Genomic DNA, 18977 nt, shown 5'->3' on the forward strand with positions numbered 1-18977 from the left:
TACTGCTTTAAATTAAACTTTTAATTTAGTTTTACTTATTTTATTTGATGTGTATGAATATTTTGTTTGCTGAATGTGTGTACACCATATGCACGCCTGGTGGTGTTCTTAGAGGTCAGAAGACATCGGATCCCCTAAAACTGGAGTTAAGAACTGTGAACCAAACCCAGGTCCTCAACAAGAGCTCTTAACTACTAAACTAGCTCTTCAGCCCCTGTATTGTCTTGTAATTGTCTTGCATTTTAAAGATCTTTAACATAATTAGCAACTCTAGACCCTGTGTTTGAAGACCAAAGCTTTCACCAATGGTCCAGACAGAAACAGGAGACCTGTTATTTAATAATGTTTAAGTTATTCTCACTTCTATTAACATAGGATGCAATTAATTACTGATTTAAGACAGAGGAGGAGGAAGCAGCAGCAGCAGTTATAGAGTAAAAGCCAGCAGAGGTTACCTTCCTGATGAGCATTGTAAGCACACTCAGGTCTGAGTCTGTTAAGTTCAAGGCAGATATGCTACCTTCTATTAATATTACTTTCTAGGGATGTAGAAACACTTTCATTCCTTTTAGCTATCACAAGGTCTTTGAAAACAACCACTCAGTGTTTATTTCTGTTCCTCTTCATTAATCTTAAAGTAGTTTTTCAGTACCTGGCATAGGACTTGTAAGCTGGGGCTGGAGAGATACCTCAACAGGAAAGAACATTGGCTGCTCCTTCAGAGGACCAGGGTTCAATTCCCAGCACCCACGTGGCAGCTCACAAGTGTCTGTAACTTCACTTCCAGGGGAGGAATCTGGAACCTTCAAACAGACATACGTGTAGGCAAAACATCAATGACATAAAAGGAAATAAATAAATCTTTTTTAAAAATAAAAAACACTTATAAACCGCCCTCCCCATGGCAGACACTAAAGGAAAAATAGTTCATTGAAGATGTCACAATGCATCAGAACAAGACATCCTAGACACCAAGTGTATCTACTCCTGTCTCTTGGCAAACTTCTGTATCACAGATTCTTTATCCAGTCTTCCCAATGTCTGGAGAAGATAAATTATTAACTATCAAGCACTTTCGCAGTTAGTGTGATATTGTGAATAGTGATAAATATGAATGACAAATATTTCCAATTTAAATATGTCTTGATGTCCTATCACCAAAGCCAAAGAGATGATCCTTAATGAAGCCACAGGAAGGGCTGTAGAGATGGCTCAGTGGTTGAGAGCACTGACTGCTCTTCCGGGTGATCCGGGTTCAATTCCCAGCACCCGCATGGTAGCTCACAACTGTTTGTAATTAGAGTACCAGTGGTTCTCACTCCCTCACTAAGACATGCAGGCGAAACATCAGTGCACATAACTAACTAACTAACTAAGCAAACAAATGATGTCGCACTGACAACTACCCAGACATCTAATTAACATGCAACCTTTGACTTTCCTTTGCTTCTAAGCTGGAGCAAGCACCGAAGTTCATTTTGTTGTCAGGCTACACCCAGTGCTCAGCTCTATGCGCCTATCTCGTGGCAAACAATACATGCGTGTGAATGCACGCGTGAATGAATTGTGTGGCACTGGATTATATTTATACGTCACTCAAAGTCCTCAGAGTCCACAGCGCATCTCACTTTCCTCCGTGTGTCTCTTTGCTTCTGCTGTGTGATGCTTGCATCGCAGAGGGGCAGTGGTTAAAGATGTGAGAACCAGAGGCAGGAGGATCTCTGTGAGTCCAAGGTCAGGCTGGTCTACAAAGAGTTCCAGGATGACCAGGGCTGTTACACAGAGAAATCATGTCTCAGGGGAGGGGGGGATGGTGAGAACCAGGGTCCCACTGCCTGCGGTTTGTCTCAGAAGGCTTGGGTCACTTGCATGCTTAACTAACTGGATTTTATTAACTAGAGAGCTGGACTAAGGTTTGCTGAGTCTGTTCAGTTTGTAGTTCACAGAGTTGAAGTTGCAGTGGAGGTGCAGGCTGATGGAAGCCACGTGAGACCTCGGAGGTTCTGGTTGGTCAAGTTCGAGTTGATGCTAAATGTGGTTAAGTCATCAGTTCAAGGCCTGTCTCTTCATCATATGAGATTTATGAAAATACTATCAATTAAAGGTTCCAGTGAAGTAGAATTTTATGGACTAGCCATTTTTTTTCTATTGCCTAGAGCTTCATTAGTGTTGGGACGGACAATTACTTAGGAAATAAGAAATAAATAAATGGAAGATTTAATGTGTGAGAGCTTACTTCATTCTTTCCCTGTTAGTCTCCTGAAGGTACAACTTTCAAAAGCTAGAAATCATAAAATACCAACAACACACAGGGGATTAATAGTTCTGTAAAATATTATCCATTGCTTACTTTAAAATTTCCAGAGAACGAGGAAATAACTGTGGAAACCGGAATATTTCCTCCACATAACTGCTAATATTTATTGAGTATTTACAATATGGTAGACACCTCACTTAGTGTCTAAAATTAATTACTTAGTACAATAATACCTCAAGTCATCTCATCAGGCCACCAAGGATGGAAACCAAGGCACAGGGTGCCGAAGCTTCTTGCTCAAGGTCAGAGCTCTGAGCAGCAACCACCAGGCAGCTCCTCACCTGTTTGAACTCAACCGTGGTCACTTAACTGTGGATGCACTTTGATATTATAGGCAAACCACTGAATGACTGATGAAATTGATGGAACTGATGGCACCCATTCCTTCTAAATCAGTGATCCTCAGTTTACGGGTCACAACCCCCACAAGGGGTCACATATCAGATATCCTGTGTGGTGGGTTGAAAGAAAATGGCCCCCAAAGGGAGTGGCACTATTTGGAGGTGTGGCCTTGTTGGAATAGGTGTGGTCTTATTGGAGGAAGTGTGTTACTCGAGTCATGCCCATTGAGACAGATCACTTCCTGCACTGCCTGTAAGATGTAGGACTCTCAGCTACTTCTCCAGAACCATGTCTGCCTGAATGCTACCATGTTCCGTCATGGTGATAATGGACTAAACCTCTGAAACTGTAAGCAAGTCACCCCGATTAAATGTTTTCCTTTATAAGAGTTGCCACGGTCATGGCGTCTCTTCACAGTAATAGAACACTAAGACATCCTGTCTATCCAATATTTACATTATGAATTGTAACAGTAGCAACATTACAGTTATCAAGTAGCAACAAAGTGATTCTATGGTTGGGGGGTCAGCACAATGTGAGGAACTGTATTAAAGGGTTGCAACATTAGAAAGCACTGTTTCAGATATTCTGGCGGTGGAGGTACTTACAGACTACATCAGATCAGCCAATATATCCCAGTGGTTACCAGAAACCAGTTGGGATGGCTAAGCCAAACCGCATCCACTGGGAGACAGTTCATCTGGTTTCTTTATCATTTGAACTCCCCCTGTGGAGCACGAAGAATGGAGCCCACTCTACTAATATTGGCTCCTAATAAAATCTCAGCGGTTTCTACCTCCCGGCCTCCTGCCCTCAAGTGCAATAAAGCAACACTTAATTTCGTTTACTGAGGCCTCACATGTGCAAGCCAGTGAAGTTCGTAATTGTTACTCCTCACAGCTGGGGTTTACAGCTTCGCTGTGCACACACTGGCACCAAAGCAAAAGGATTGACTTCATATGGATCCAACACATGGGCCAGGCTGTTAGAAGATGGGCCTGGGTTCTGAAGAGAAACAAGAGTTTCTAGTAACAGGACCTGAATTCCCGAGGGGCGGGTGGAGTGTGAAGTTTTGATCCACGACTTAGTAGAGAGATTAAAATGATAATGGCTTTGTTTCTTGTTTACTTTCTTCAAGGAGCCCAAGGCTAGTGAGTGAATGCCATACTATAAAAAACAGATTTTATACTAGAATAAATTAATAAGCTTTAAGGGCTATGGGACCTTTTCTCCAGTGTAAGCTATTGAAATATGAAATAAATAGCAAAATAAAAGAAGATTCTTTCTTTTGTTGTTGTTGTTTTGTTTTGTTTTGTTTTTGTTTTTTAAGACGTGGTTTCTCTGTGTGGCTTTGGCTGTCTTGGAACTCACTCTGTAGACCAGGCTGGCCTTGAACTCTGAGAAATCTGCCTGCCTCTGCCTACTGTGTGCTGGGGTTAAAGGCTTAAATAGAAAGATCTTTCCTTTCTATGAATGAGAATACTAGCAGAGAAAGAATTAATTTTTTTCTTGTTATTCTTTCTTTCTGATCATTTTAAAAATTAAAGTTTCAGCCAGGTGGCGCACACCTTTAATCCCAGCACTTGAGAGGCAGGGGTAGGCAGATCTCTGGGAGTTCAAGGAGTTCAAGGCCAACCTGGTCTACGTTGGGAGTTCCAAGCCAGCCAGAGATGTTACACAGAGAAATTCTGTTTAAAAAAAAAAAAAAAAAATCAAAGTTGCCATATTTGCTATACTTGACACGATCATTAAAGAAATAAAACGAAATTGCCTTAAGTTGAACTGCCACTAACACAAAAGGTGCTTTCCCCACAGATTTCAGAGTGATGCAGGAAATATCCAAATGGGAGCAGGATGGTGGTGAAGCTGACTCATGACAGACACCAGCTACCCCAGTCTCACAGTCCTAAGTGACGTTTGTGACTTTTCTCTCCTAGGACGGAGCAGCATCGGGGACCCCTCTAGAGCTAGGAGTGCCAGGGGAGCTTTGGAAGATGGATTTCCACTCCCGGAAAGAAAGATAGAGAGTTCTAGATGAGAAAGACGGGAGAAAGGGGGTCTGGAGTCTGCAGTGTCTCAGTGGAGTCCATGGGTTTTCCATACTTTCCATACAGATATTTCTGCAGCAGAGATGATTTTGGAGTTTCATAATCAATATTTGCCTCCTTTTTTTGGTCATGAAAATCTCTCAATTGGAGCTAGGTAGATGGATCAGTCACTAAAGGGCACCACATAAAAAGCCATTGAGCCAGTATAAGCCTGTAGTCCCAGCACTGGAGAGCCGGTGAGCCGGGAGGGATGATCTCTGCAGCTTCCTAGGCAGTCACTCTAGATGGATTGGTGGTACACTTCAGGTTCAGTGAGACACGCTGTCTCAAAAATAAGGTGGAAGCCAGGCATCATAACGCACACCTTTAATCCCAGCACTCGGGAGGCAGAGGCAGGAGGATCTCTGTGAGTCTGAGTTCAGCCTGGTCTACAGAGAGATTACAAGGACAGCTAGGGCTACACAGGGAAGAAACTCTGTCTCAAAAACGAACAAACAAAAATCAAAATAAACAAAATGAGGAGAAGAGACTGCGATAGAGGAAGATTCTCAATGTTGACCTCTGGCTTCCACATATGCGTCCGCATGAACGCATGTCCATTCATGCAAACATACCAGTACACACGAAGGACATACATGCACACACACACTTCAATTCATCTCGAATTCCTTCACATCTCACAATTCCTTCACTTTATGAAGCCATGAAAAGCGCTGTGCCACACTGAAAACCCTAGACGTGTCTGTGTATGACAAGAACCACAGAATCCTTAGACTTTGCTGCAACTCTGCAAAAACTTGAACAGTATTTTCTCTCTCACACTGGGGAATGGTTGGAAGTCTACACATTAAAAAAATATCTATATTATAGATAAATGAAACCAGGGTCTGGAAAGATGACTCAGTGGCTAAGAGCACTTGCTAGCCTTTTAAAAGAGTTTAGTTCCCAGCACCTACAAGGGGCAGCTCCCACAACCACCTGCACCCCTGCTCCTTTCTGGCCTCTGGAGGCACCTGAACACACTTGGCATACTCTCACATACACACGCATGTGATGAAAATAATAATTAAATAACAAATGTAAAAGGAAAAGCGCCAACAGCACCATTCTGTCCGCTCTCCCGGCATTTTCTTTCGGAGGCCCACTGTAACCCTGACGTGCCTGCATTTCTCTCTGAGAACAAGCATGCGGTGTTTCTGTGCCAATGATTCCCCTCAGCCACGCCAGCCACACAGCAGCTACTGAGCATGTGCAATTGTGGCTGGTCTGAACTGAGATGTGCCCTAAGTGTCAGTGCACACGAGAGTTTGAAGACAGTTCCAAAGGTAAAAGACCTCAATTCATGCTAATTATGTTAAATACTATTTTTGATCTATGACTTAGGAATACTATTGATGTTTATTTTACCTATTTTTACTTTTTTTTTTTAAAAACATGTATCACTCTGCTCTAGGGAAAACCAAGAGACATTTCAAGGCACTGGGACGCAAGCCGGCACTTGGGCTAGAGATCGGTAGGGGTCCCTTCTCTCTGGAAGCCTTTCTCCGTACAAAGCCCCTCTGTACCTGTGGAAGCTGGGGCCATGTAAGATACTGACTCACGGGATCCAGAGCTAGAGAGCTGCTCTCCAAACCTAGCTGACAGGGAGGAAGAGACTGCGTACAGAACTTAAAGAGGAGAGAGACGTTGAAAGTGCTACATTTGAGTTGGAGGAGAGAAAGCAAGGCCTGAAGGCACGGAGGAGGGGGAGCATGCAGGGTTCCCAGGTTTACTTTCTTCACCCTGCCTTGCCACGCCACACACTTGGCCTTGTGGAGTCTAATGAAGACCAGATCGTGATGGGCAAGGACTGAAAGCCATTAACAAGTGGAGAAAGAACCAGGGGAGCTTGGGGTTTCTCCTGTGGCCATGGACTCTGCTTGCTGGCACCCCTAGGGGACTCAGGCCTCTGAAGCCCCAGGCCAGGCAGACCCTGAGTACTGATCTGGGGTGTATACTCAGGTACATGCAGCCATGGGGAGCCCTAGGCCGTGGGTCTACTAAAGGACACGCCTCTCCTTTACTCTTGTGCTTCCTGGCCTCCAGGGAAGACCCCATGCTGCTCTTCTCCCTGGGAGGTTCCAAATCACTTTCAGATGGACGTGACTATAGTCACATCTGCCTTCCCCGCGAGTGTTGGAGGGCCTCACGCTTGTCTCTAGACTGGGAATATAGAGTTCTGAGTGGCGTTCCTTCTGAAGTTCACAGCTTATTAAAAGAAATCCCAGGCTCTGGCAGGCTGGCGGCCAGCGCGGTAAATCACAGCCCATGCTCATTTCTGATGTACTTCAAGTACTCTCAAGACTACCAGGAAATGTCATCCACAAACGGCTCTGTGGAGTGCCAGAGCCTCAGCATGCCAGCTCCTCTCCAGCAGCTGGGAGGAAGCGCCATTCTTCTCTTGTCTTCAGCAACTGGCCTTCCAGAGGAGTCAAATGCTCACTCAACCTGGAATTCCCCCAGGAAGTGCCACAAGAGGCAGGGGAGGAAGGGAAGGTGTGGTGGTGGGGGGGAGAGTGGGGAGCAGCAGTCACTCTGAATGGGATCTGCCAAGTAACATGAGGAGTGTCGGCTATATGCTAGGCAGATCCGTGGAATGGATGCCGCTGTCTCAAGTCTGCAGCTCAGTCTTAGTGGGGAGGCACGCAGCATGCTCACACAGGGCAGCATGGCAGGACTATGTAGACCAAAGTGCTTAACCACAGCTCTAATTGTCCACTGTGATCCGACAGAGTCATGCAATAACATTTACTATTTCTGTTACTCCTAAGTCACTGACTCTGTCAGTCCCCTTGTCCTGACACAGGACGCCATCCTCCGCCCCCCCCCCCAGGCTTGTACTGGAAGGATCTCCTGATAGTTATAGGACTAGTAGCCTCTGCCTTACTTGACCCTCATCTCCCACGGGAACCTCTTTCTGGTGAGTCTGATCATTATAAGACAGCCTTGGGGCACTGCCCCCTCCAGCTTCTCCACAGCGTAATGTCAGGAGTTGTAATGTGGACAGACTCACCAAGTGACAGAATCAACCCAGATTTGTGTGATTTGGCCACAAGTCCCCAACTGGCAGAAGGCCCCTGTCTGCCTGTCTGTGATCACCCACCTCCCATATGAGCCATCCCAGAAGTAGCTCCCTGTCCAGGTGGCCCAGGAGAATGGGAGGCCCGTCACCTAGCCAGTCCTGCCTGTGAACTGACAGTGCCTGTGTGTGGCGAGATGGGTGAAATGATGCCTCCCATCAGCCGGTCCTTCCCACATCCCATCAGCCAGCCCTTCCCTACCCACCCCATCAGCTGGTCCTTCCCCACCCCCCTCATCCTGGACCAGGGACCACTCAGACTGCCTCCAGCAATTCAAACTAGCGTTGTAAGGCTGCCTGATTAAGAGCGGCCATCCAGTTCCCATCCTGCTTGCTCCTCACACTTCCCTCTGTGTTGAAGGCTTGTAGCTGTGTCTTGTTTACTGAGGCACCTTCTTCACCTTCCTCTCTCTTGAGGCTTACTGTCTCTGGCTTCAGGAGGGATGCGTCATGGTTCTCAGACTGCCTGATTTTCTCTATTTTCTTAATGGGACAAAAAATCTCTCCCAGAAAACCTTCTTTTAGTCAAAGACATGATTTCCTCTTAACCTACAACCTTTTCCATCCTATGTGACCCACATTATTCCTCTCTGCTTTCACTTGGAAATGAAATGAAAGCAAAGAGAATGAGAACGTTGGATTTCATTAAAGCTCCAGTTCTGAGGAGGAATATGTGTGACCTCAGGCAGAAGGTGATGGAAGCAGGACTCAGTTCTGGGCATTGAAGCTAGCCCAGTCTTTGAAGTTAGAGAATGTTCCCTCTCGTTTACTTTCTTCTCTTCCAGTTTTCCCCAAGTTCTTAACTCCTTTAAAACCCCAAACTACTATTCGGATAACAGAGTTTATGATCAAATGTAGATATAAGTCTTTCAAGTTCTTTCTAAACCTCCTCTCCCTCCCCAAGCCTTGTGCACTTTCCCCCAGTTTACTAGTAGGCAACAGGACATTTTCCAAATGGGAAAGCATGCCCGGATACTGCGTTTGAATATCTTTCCTTTTAAGTTCTTCTGCCTGCACCCTTCAACTTGAGAGTCCCAACTGAAAGGTTAGAATGTCTTTCTGCAGCCCTATCAAAATTTTACCCATGAACTACCTTAGAGGTCTATCAACAGGAAGGAGTTACAATGTTACAATGGAGATATTTCCACATCTGAAATGGCCTATCTGCAGACCAAAGCATGGTCGTGTCAGCATGCCAAAAGCAAGAGAATCCATGCTGATTGTGGCTGCCTCTGTTTCCCCAATGGTGACTGGGAACCTTGGAATGAGAACATCCCTCAACACAGGCATCTTTTCCACCAGACAAGGCTGGTGCTAGGGAAGCCAGGAGTGACCCTGCTTCCTGGCCACCCTAGGTCTCACAATCGCATTCTGTGTGTTCAGTCATCTCTTTAGTAGTCTATTGGACAGCACAGTTGAAGTAGGCAGTGGGCGAAAGCTACGTGGTTACTGTCTCAGATTTCACATGTGGTTACTGTAGCAGCTTGGATATGTACCGTCTCCCCAAGGGAAGCACAGTCTCCAGCCCTGGCAACTACTGGCAGGTGATGCACGCTCTAAGAGGCAGGGACCAGTGAGAGCCTTCTGATCCCTGGAGGTGTGTCCCTAAAGGAGCTGATAGAAACTTGGTCTTCTTTTCTCTCTCAGGACAAAGGCAAATTTGCTCCACCAGGTACACCTGCCATGATTTGCTTCCCCAGTCCCAAACCAGCAGAGCCAAATGATCTTACACTGAAGCCTCCAATACTGTAAGAAAAAAAAAATCCATCTTTTCTCTTTGTGGGTTTGTTATCTCTGATATTCATATAGTCATCGGAGGCTACAAAGTTGTACAAGGAGCCCTGCGTTTATCTTTTCAACCTTGATAGGAAGCTAAGCCAATGCATCCTTTCTCTATCCACTAATTGAAGGAAGTGTTACCTGGCAACCAGGAAGGAGGCTCCCTTGAAAGGGCAAGAAAGCCAGCCTGGGGCCCTCTGAGGCCTCACTTTGGAAGCAAAGGACAGCATCAGTCTAGCTCCTAGGAAAGTGGAACTCAGCTGAAAGGAATTCTTTGATAAAGAAATTAAAGTTTTCCTTTGAATTTTGAGGGGCTTTTCTTAGCTTTTGGCAAAATCCCAGACTACCGTGAAATAGAACACACGTTGAGGAGTGTGCAAGACATATTGACGACGATGAAGCAGGCGTCCAGGTGCCCACTACTGTGATGGGAGCCAAGGTATCCGCGCATGGCCAGTACTGTTTAGGGAGCCATGTGTATGTTTGTTGCTATATATAAAAACTACTCACTTTATTTTATATGGGTGTGTGCTTTGCCCGTGTGTATGTATGTGCACTATGGGTGTGCCTGGTGCCTGTGGAGGTCAGAAGAGGGCATCAGATCTCCTGGGACTGGAATTATAGACGGTTTTGAGCCACCGCATGGGTGCTAGGAATGGAACCTGGTTCCTCTTCAAGAGCAGTAAGTAGCCTTAACCTCTGAGTCACTTATTTAAATTTTGAAGCAGGGTAAATAAAAATGACCCAAATAGTGGGTTTTTAAGCACTGGTATTATTTTGCCAGAATAACTGGGGCTTTATTTGTCTCAAGCAGCAAGGCATAACTACTTCCTTCCCCTCCAGAAAGACAAGCAGGCACGTGAAACAAATGCTTTCAATTTCAGTGAAAACAGGAGGATTCCTTTCAAAGGCTACAGTGAGAGATAGACAGACAATAGACAGGCATGGATGTTTCAGATTTTAAAAACTTATTAACGTTAGATCTCCTGGGACTGGCATTATAGGCAATTCTGAGCCACCATATTGGGCTGGGAATAGAATTTGTTTCTTCTACAAGAGCAGTAAGTGCTCTTAACCACTGAGCCATTTCATTCAATGCAGGACACCTCATCACTTTTGAATGGAGGTCCGAGTACAATTATTATTATAAGGTAATAAATTGGGGCCCAATTCCAGATAGAAAGCGAAGGCACACAAAAGTTGTTTCTCTTAGAACACACTGTACTAGCTCCACTGTAGCCTCCTGTTGTCTCAACAAGCACCTTGTTAGCAGACTTCTCCTGTCTGTTAACTGAGTGCATTTTTGCTTGAGTAAGTCCAGAAAGCAAACAGACTCTTGCCTGTTAGTTTTATTATGCTTATTTATATGTTGTAGCTTCTTTTCTTGTTTTTGGTTTTGTTTTGTTTTCTAGACAGAGTTTCTTAATTCAACAGCCCTAGCTGTCCTAGAACTTGCTCTGTAGACCAGGCTGGCCTCACACTCACAGAGATCCCCCTGCTTCTGCCTCCTGAGTGCTGAGATTAAAGGTGTGCACCACCACTGCCCAGCTATGTGCAGCTTCTTAGTAATACTCAAAATATGAAGAAAAATGAGCTTATGATTATAAATGAAATTAGCAACATAGTACCAAATTCAAGAATACAAAACTTCAGAGAAGCTTGCCAGGACATCACATCTGTTTCTAGTGTTTCTTTCCCCAGCTTTTGTTACTCCCAGATGAGGTAGAGTTCTATTTCCAGGCAAAATTCAGAAAAAGATACAACAGTGGTTCTCAACGTATGGGTCACGACTGTTGTAGACTATTTCTTTAACTAGGCAAATATGTGTTACATTTGTTTATGCTGTGGAATATCATTTCAACTGTTTAAAGGTGTGCCACATTTGTTTAGTTATGTAAAGGTGTGTTGCTGTTTCACCTTGCCTGACTAAGGCACCTGATTAGTCTAATAAAAAAGCTGAGAGGCCAATAGCTAGGCAGGAAAAGGATAGGTGGGGCTGGCAGGCAGAGAAAATAAATAGTATGAGGAATTTAGGCTGGAGAGAAGAAGATGAGAGAATAAGGAAGAGAGGGTGATGCCTGGAGCCAGGAGGTAGTATGTATGGAGTAGGACATACAGAAATAAAGGTACAAAACAAAACGTAGATAAAGAGAAACAGGTTAATTTAAGTTAAAGGAAAAAAAGCCAGAAATGAGCACATGTTAAGGCTGAAAATGCATAACCAATAAGTTTCTGTATCTTGATTTGGGAGCTGGTTGGGAGCCCAAGAGAAAAAGCCCATTACAACACTTTTGTAGGTTGCATTATCAGATATCCTACATATCAGATATCTGCATTCCAATCAATAACCGTTGCAAAATTACAGTAATGAAGTAGCAACAAAAATAGTTGCTCACCACAACACTAGGAACTGTATTAAAGGGTCGTAGCATTAAGAAGCTTATGACCACTGAGTCATAAGCCCTCTGGAAGATAATTTAAAAATGAACAGGAAACAGGAAAGGTTCTGTTGGGTTTCCTCCTGCTTTCGGGTGTCTCGGGAAGAACAGGAGGCTCCGTGTTGAGCCTTGCTTTCTGCATAGATTCACCTAGTGTTCAGCACTATGAACTTTTTTTCTTTGGCCAAAGGTTAAAAGGGTAAATTTCCAAAATTCTGAACAGATTTGACAAGTCGTTACTCATGTTTATGGGAGCGCACAGTTGCCAGCTGCAGTTACCCAGATAGATCTTATGTCAGAGACTGGTCACCCTACTAACCGCATCGTTGCCTAGGAACCAGTGGAGAAATGCCAGGCAGCTCTGCCCACGCCTGCCCTAGGGATCCCAAGGGTCCAAATGAATCGATTCCAACTGTAGCCAAGAAGCATCTATAGAGGAAGCTGGCAGAGACTTTTGATGGGCACTGGGTACCATAGATGCATGTTACACCACCAAGTTAAGATGAAGAACAGGCTGTAGACCGGCTTTTCGTTCTCCCCTAGAGAGGATTTTCATTGCTCTGCAATTATATATTCAGCTACAAATCAGACATGGTGCTAGTTCGTTCTACCTAGCAAAGGTCCCAGGTGAGAGACACGGGTGCCAATGATTTTAGGAGGAAGGCGGGAAGGACTGATTAAAAAAGCTCTCGCTCTTGTTTGCAAAGCACATCCAGAGCTGTGTCTAGACAGTCTCAAAAATCCAAAGCCCTTGAGAGCAGAACTGTGAGAGGGGATTGAGATGCAAGCCCAGACAGACAGCTGGATCCCAGGTAAATCAAAGGCAGTTGACCCGGTGAGAATCCACTTGGCGAGACAGATAAGAGCTGGGAGTTCCCCGTTGGGGCCCTAGCATTCTGCTTCCTGGCATGAGGGCCCGCAGAATGACAGCTTAAGCAGCTGACTTCCAGCAAGGGAAGCCATGGGTGTGCCAGGTTGCTTAGGAAAACGACAGGGTTGACACCTGGGTGGGAACTGAACCAGGCAGCCTCTGAGAGGCTCATGCACAGAAGACTTTTGGTACACCACACCCCTTGCACAAAGAGAAATCTTGCATAAATAGAAAGAATTGTCTCAGTAATTCTGCCAACCAAGTCTACCCTGGGTGCTTAGCATGAACTAAAGATAATGTACAGTTTTCTAAAGAGAAGAATTAAGAGGAGGCAGAAAAAATGAGAAGTCTAAGAGATGACGTGGGAAGTGTGTGAGTGTGTGTATAAATTTCTCCAGCATTAATTTACAAAAGAAATAGTCATGCTTTTCCCTTAAACTTGGATTGAACCCTGACCCTGGTTAAAGAAGTTCAATGTGGGGATGAAGAGATGGCTCAGTGGCTAAGAGCACTTGTTGCTCTTGCAAAGGACCCAGGTCTGGTTACCAGGACCCACATGGCAGCTCACAACCATCTATAACTCCTAGGGGATCTTATGACCTCTGTGGGCACCAGGAATGCACAAAGTGCATAGGCATACATGTAAGCAAAACACACAGACACATAAAATAGAACAAAATAAATCTTGAAAGGGGGCAAATTTGATATTGGTGGTGCAGACATTATTTAGACTACAAGACACCATGCTGGCTCACATAGGTGTCTGGACTGAGACTGTTGGGGGCTCTCAGGTACCTGTTTTGGTCAAGGGGATTGAGAACAGTTGCTGAAGAAGTTTGTTCTCAGATGTCCTCAGGACTACAACCACATCAGCAGGGAGAGTGTCTCTGTTTTTCTCAAGAACCCCAGAAGCATCATACAGTACCTGGAAAACACAGCAAAGTGTCCAAGTTAACTAAGGCAAGTGGCTACGGCTAGTGACCCTGGCAGAACGTCTGAGTAGCCATTGTTCAGCACTGGCTATAACTATCCTCTTACACTTGGGCTTTTGGCTACAGAGCACCAGATAAAAAGGAGGAGTTGTACTTTTGACAGGTCAGTTTGTCTTGGCTTCTTGTCCAGTTATCTTTGAAGAAAAGTGGTCCTACTGAAGATACAGCACATCAGAGAAATTCTTAAAATACACTGAGTGTCACGTTTGAAACACCCATCCTCATTCTACTGATAGGTAAACAGGAGCTCAGCAAAGGCCTGAAGGAGGTAAGAGTCCGGTGATCATCATACTGGGACAGATGGGCTTTTAGCTCATGACCACCACGCCTCACTGCCTCTCAAAGTACTCATGGAATCTGAGTGATCACTCAAAGAGTCTAAATGGTTCTTGGTCCTCAGCAATGAGGGAATCCAACTTAGAGGTATCTTAAGGGAATATCAACAACTCACTGGAGTGGTATGGTGGTTTGAATGAGGATGCCCCACATAGACTCATACACTTGCAAGTTTGGTTCCCACTTTGGTGACCTGGGAAAGATTAGCAGGTGTAACCTTGTTGGAGTAGGTATGTCACTGGAGGTTGGCTCTGAGGTTTCCAAAACCCATTCCAGGCCCAGTCTGACTTTTCTTTCTTTCTTTCTTTCTTTCTTTCTTTCTTTCTTTCTTTCTTTCTTTCTTCCTTCCTTCCTTCCTTCCTTCCTTCCTTCCTTTCTTTCTTTCTTTCTTTCTATCATCTACCTATCTATCTCTCTGTGTGTCTCTCTGTCTCTCTCTTTCTCTATGCCTGTGACCATACTTTCTGCCATGGTGGTCATGGGCACACCCTCCAAAACTGTAAGCAAGCCCCCAATTAAATTATTTCTTTTAAAAGTTGCCTTAGTCATGGTGTCTCTTCATAGCAATAGCAACCTTAACTAAGAAAAGTAGTAAATAAGTTCAGCAAAGAATTCACAAACCAGAGAGAAAGGGATCCTAGGAAGAAAAAAAAGAGGTACAGGTAGAAAAATATGCATAAGAGGAAAAGATGGAAAAAGGCAAGAGGAAGAGGACAAGACAGAGACATAGGGGATGAAGGGGACACGTTTACTTTTAACTGAGGATATAGATATGGAAGATAATTTGGATACATCACACATCAGTGGAATAATCCCAAATACCTCTTGTTGAACCCCAGCCATTTTCTGGATTTAGGGCCTCAATAAACCTCACAAGAGTTTGTCACAGTTCATTTGGTTTATCTGGGAGAAACACAGCAGTGAGCTGACAGCTCTGAGCTGGACAGTTTTCTAAATTAGTCACCAGTCAGCTTCAGGGACTTGAACTGAGACAGAAACATGGTACAAGAAAAGTGGGAGTTCCAGTTTATGTGGTAAAAACACAGCTGGGTGGGTGGGATTGCGTCCTTTTGCTGGACACTTCCAGTGGTCCATAGACACTAAAGTGTTCTCAACCATCCTATGTCAGCCGCACTCCATCCCAATGACTTCAGAATGTGAACATTTACCATGAACCCCTGCAAAAGCTGCAGTATGCTTCCTGTCTAGAGAGCCGTCAGCTCTGGGCCAGCCTTCCAGGCAGGAAGCTTGTGGTAGCTCCATGGGCCACCACATCTGTACACGGCACCACTGAGGGCACTTGGGAATTATGATCAGAATCAAAAGGGAGGATGCCAGAAGTTTAGACACAAATCTCTTGTCATTCTTGGGTCCCCTAACTTTTGTCCCTCTCACCGGTCCAGCGTAGTGTTGAATGCCAAAGCAGAGCTCCACTCCTTTGGGCCTCCAGAAGAACTTGCACCGTAGGTTATCTTCAAATTTATCTGTGTGCAGAGAAGAGGAGACTGGAGTGCTCATCCCCGTGTTGCGTTCCTTTAGCTGTTAGTAAGTCACAGTCCCTTCCTGTCTCTAGTAAATACTAAGTACAGACACCCGAGACAATCTCAGACCCTGCCAAGGAGCTTTGGAACCATGCAGCTAGGGTAGGAGGGCAGATAGCTCCAGATTAACTTCCTCTGGACAATGTGCAGATAAGAGAAAGCCACTGGTATTAACAGCTTCAACACTTAGAAATGAGACTCTCATACTTCCACTGAGGAAGGAACTTGAAAATTTCTACACTCCCCCACAAACAACTTTTACATTATTGTAGACCTGACTGAGAGCTGAGTGTGAGGAACTGTGCTAGGTACTGAAGGCAGACAAGGACTGGGGCCCAAGGGCGTCTCACATCACAATACAGGTAAAAAACAAAGTTCATTTAAACTGAAAGGATTATGCAGGATGGGGACGAGGCCTAATGTGGGCAAGGTAGAGAAATTGGATATGGACTGGCAAGATGGTTCAGTCAGTAAAGGTACTTGCCACCAAGCCCGATGACCCAAGTTCAAACACGAGGTAGAGGGAAAGGACAAACTCCTGCAGGTTGTCCTCTGACTGCCTCCTACACATGAGACAGACAGAGGGATGGATGGATGGATGGACAGACGGATGGATGGATGGGTGGATGAATGGATGGATGGATGGATGGATGGATGGACAGACGGACAGATGGATGGGTGGATGAATGGATGGATGGATGGATGGATGGATGGACAGATGGATGGGTGGATGAATGGATGGATGGATGGACAGACAGACAGACGGACGGGTGGATGAATGGATGGATGGATGGATGGACGGATGGACGGATGGATGGACAGATTGATGAACAGACAGACGGATGGATAGATGGATGGATAGATGGATGGATGGACAGACAGACGGATGGATAGATGGATGGATGGACGGACAAATGGAAGGATGGATAGACAGGTAGATAGATAAGAAGATAGCTAAGTAGATGGATATGAAAAATAGGGACGTCAGATGCTGAAGAGGTACATAGCTCTATCCAGAAGACACTGGTAACCCAAGAAGAGGTGGCTTTAGAAAGACTAAACCAGCAGGAATGTCTACAGAAAAGGGGACACTGTACAACCTGGGACTAGAGGTAGATAGGAGCCCCGGTGAAGACATGACATGACACAGGTCTGCAATGAGGATATAAGGAACCACTTCTTAGCCTTTGGGCTAAGATAACGTGTAGAAGGGAGAACTCGGGCAGAGGAAGGTATAAGATGATATACGCATAAGGAAATAATAACATTATTATATTATAATATTATAGGATGGGGAGAACATAGAAATGGTGATAGATTTTTTAATTTAAATCTATTTGTATTTGTGTGTGTATGCATGTTCCTGTGTGTGTATGTATATGTGTTATTGTGTGTATGCGTGTTCCTGCTTGTCTGTATGTGCACTGTCTGCATGCAGGTGCCAGAGGAAGCCAGAAGATGGTGTTGGAACCTCTGTGGAGTTAAGGGTTGTAAGTTGCCCGACGAGTGATGGGAACTGAACCCATGTTCTCAGTAAGGACAGCAGGTCCTCTTAGCCTCTGAGCGACCTCTCCAGCCCCCCAAGATCTATACTTTTATAACCCACTAAGTGTCCAAAGTGAGACAGAGACACTCCTTCTTAAAACTTAAAACACATCCACCTTGTGTCTTGTGCCAGCTTCCACACACAATCTGAGTATCTTTTCCCTGAGCGGTACCTACCGACCAAGGTCTGGTCTGTTGCTTGGGGAAAACGACTTTCCTCATCCAGAAGGGCAAGAAGGCCCAAGGGTTTTTGGAGGAACATGTCCAGGAGCGGGCGATTGTCCTCATACTGCACAGGGACAGCATCAATGCCTTCGTTCTGGTACTCCATCTGGAGGGAAACAGACCGTGACTCCATGGCCTGAAACCAGCCTCCGTCCCACCATCACAGTTTAGCCTGGACTTTCTGGGTCAGGTGGAAGTGCCCCGTGAGGCAAGGTACCTTTCCATGGAAATCGGGACCTTTTTATTTTCCCCAGACTAAATTTACACTGTTTGTTTTGACAGGACTATCTCTCTATTGGTGTTTCTGTAGCCTTGACGACCAGGTTTGGCTTCAGATTGTGGGCAGCCGGGCAATCCTCCCCCGGCGCCCCGCCCCGTTACTCTCAGCTTCCGCTTCAACCACTACCTGCTCGAGAGCGAACACGTGCTGATTGAAGTAGAACTGGATCTGCTCGTTGGCGATATTTATGCAGAGCTGTTCAAAGGAATTCCTCTGGAAATCCTCGAAGCCAAAAATGTCCAAGATGCCCACGTTCATCCTGTCCTCGGCACTGCTGCAAGAGAGAGAACATGTCAGGAGAAGTTGCACCCGATACATGCTATCTCAAAATAAGGAGTGTATAAGTTCATACGTCCACCAACATGTAACCTCGGCATTCAGGAGGCTAAGGGCTGTCAGGAGTTAGAAGTCACCCTGGCTACAGAGCAGGACTCTACCTTAATATATATCATCGGGCACAAACCTGGTTTACCTAGCTCCCCGCCACGCCTCCCCCCTGCAGTGGCTCCATCCCCCATTCTCCTCTCAGGAATAAATGCTTCAACTCTCCTGGCTCCCACTTGCCATATGTTTTTATCTGGCTGCAGGAGTGTGTTGACGCGATTCACAATCCAGCTGAAGAGTCTCCCATAGAGGGCCTTAGACATGGCGTCCCTGACGTCTGCAGCCCTGTCCACGGTGTTGGCTCGCACAATGGTCTCGCCTCGGGTGACCACACAGTAGGACGTGAGAGCCTCCTGAAGCTCTTCAGGGCTGATGCAGAGTACATAGGCAGCTGGAAAAAAGAGTAAATACGATCTTAAACATGAGGCCACATGTTCACACAGCCCATGCCAGCATCTACAGCATCCAGGCTTCATGGTCCAGACAAGCAAGGTTCCTAACTTCAAGAAGCATCTAGACTGTACAGCACAACTCCCAACTGTTCTGAATGTTCCCCACAAGTATTTAGTAAGTAAGGTGGGAGAACTAAGGAGGGAGAGATCTTTTATCAAATAAATTGGAAGACTAGACAGTCACAAACACATTGGGTATGAATGACCTTAAATAGAGTGCTGTAGCTTAAAACAAAGAGTTTTTGTTTTTTTGGGTTTTTTTATTCTTTTTTTTTTTTTTTTTTTTTTTTTTGTTTTTTTTTTTTTATT

The 18977-nt window shown here is 45.1% G+C and overlaps 1 protein-coding gene across 1 annotated transcript in view; it reads right to left on the reverse strand.

Moving 5' to 3' along the window:
* Positions 1–18977, reverse strand: part of Myo3b (myosin IIIB) — a 270528-nt gene that overhangs the window by 116823 nt on the left and 134728 nt on the right. Inside the window, exons 17-21 of the mRNA XM_050123618.1 lie at positions 18397–18607; positions 17959–18106; positions 17505–17658; positions 15637–15725; positions 13709–13838 (exon numbers count right to left, since the gene is read on the reverse strand). Coding sequence (XP_049979575.1) covers positions 13709–13838; positions 15637–15725; positions 17505–17658; positions 17959–18106; positions 18397–18607 — 732 coding nt within the window. The remainder of the gene's footprint in view (positions 1–13708; positions 13839–15636; positions 15726–17504; positions 17659–17958; positions 18107–18396; positions 18608–18977) is intronic.

Source organism: Alexandromys fortis, unplaced genomic scaffold (assembly GCF_014885135.2).
Source record: "Alexandromys fortis isolate MF-2015 unplaced genomic scaffold, M_Fortis_MF-2015_v1.1 scaffold_8_9099976_23576923, whole genome shotgun sequence".
NCBI classification, from domain to species: Eukaryota; Metazoa; Chordata; class Mammalia; order Rodentia; family Cricetidae; genus Alexandromys; species Alexandromys fortis.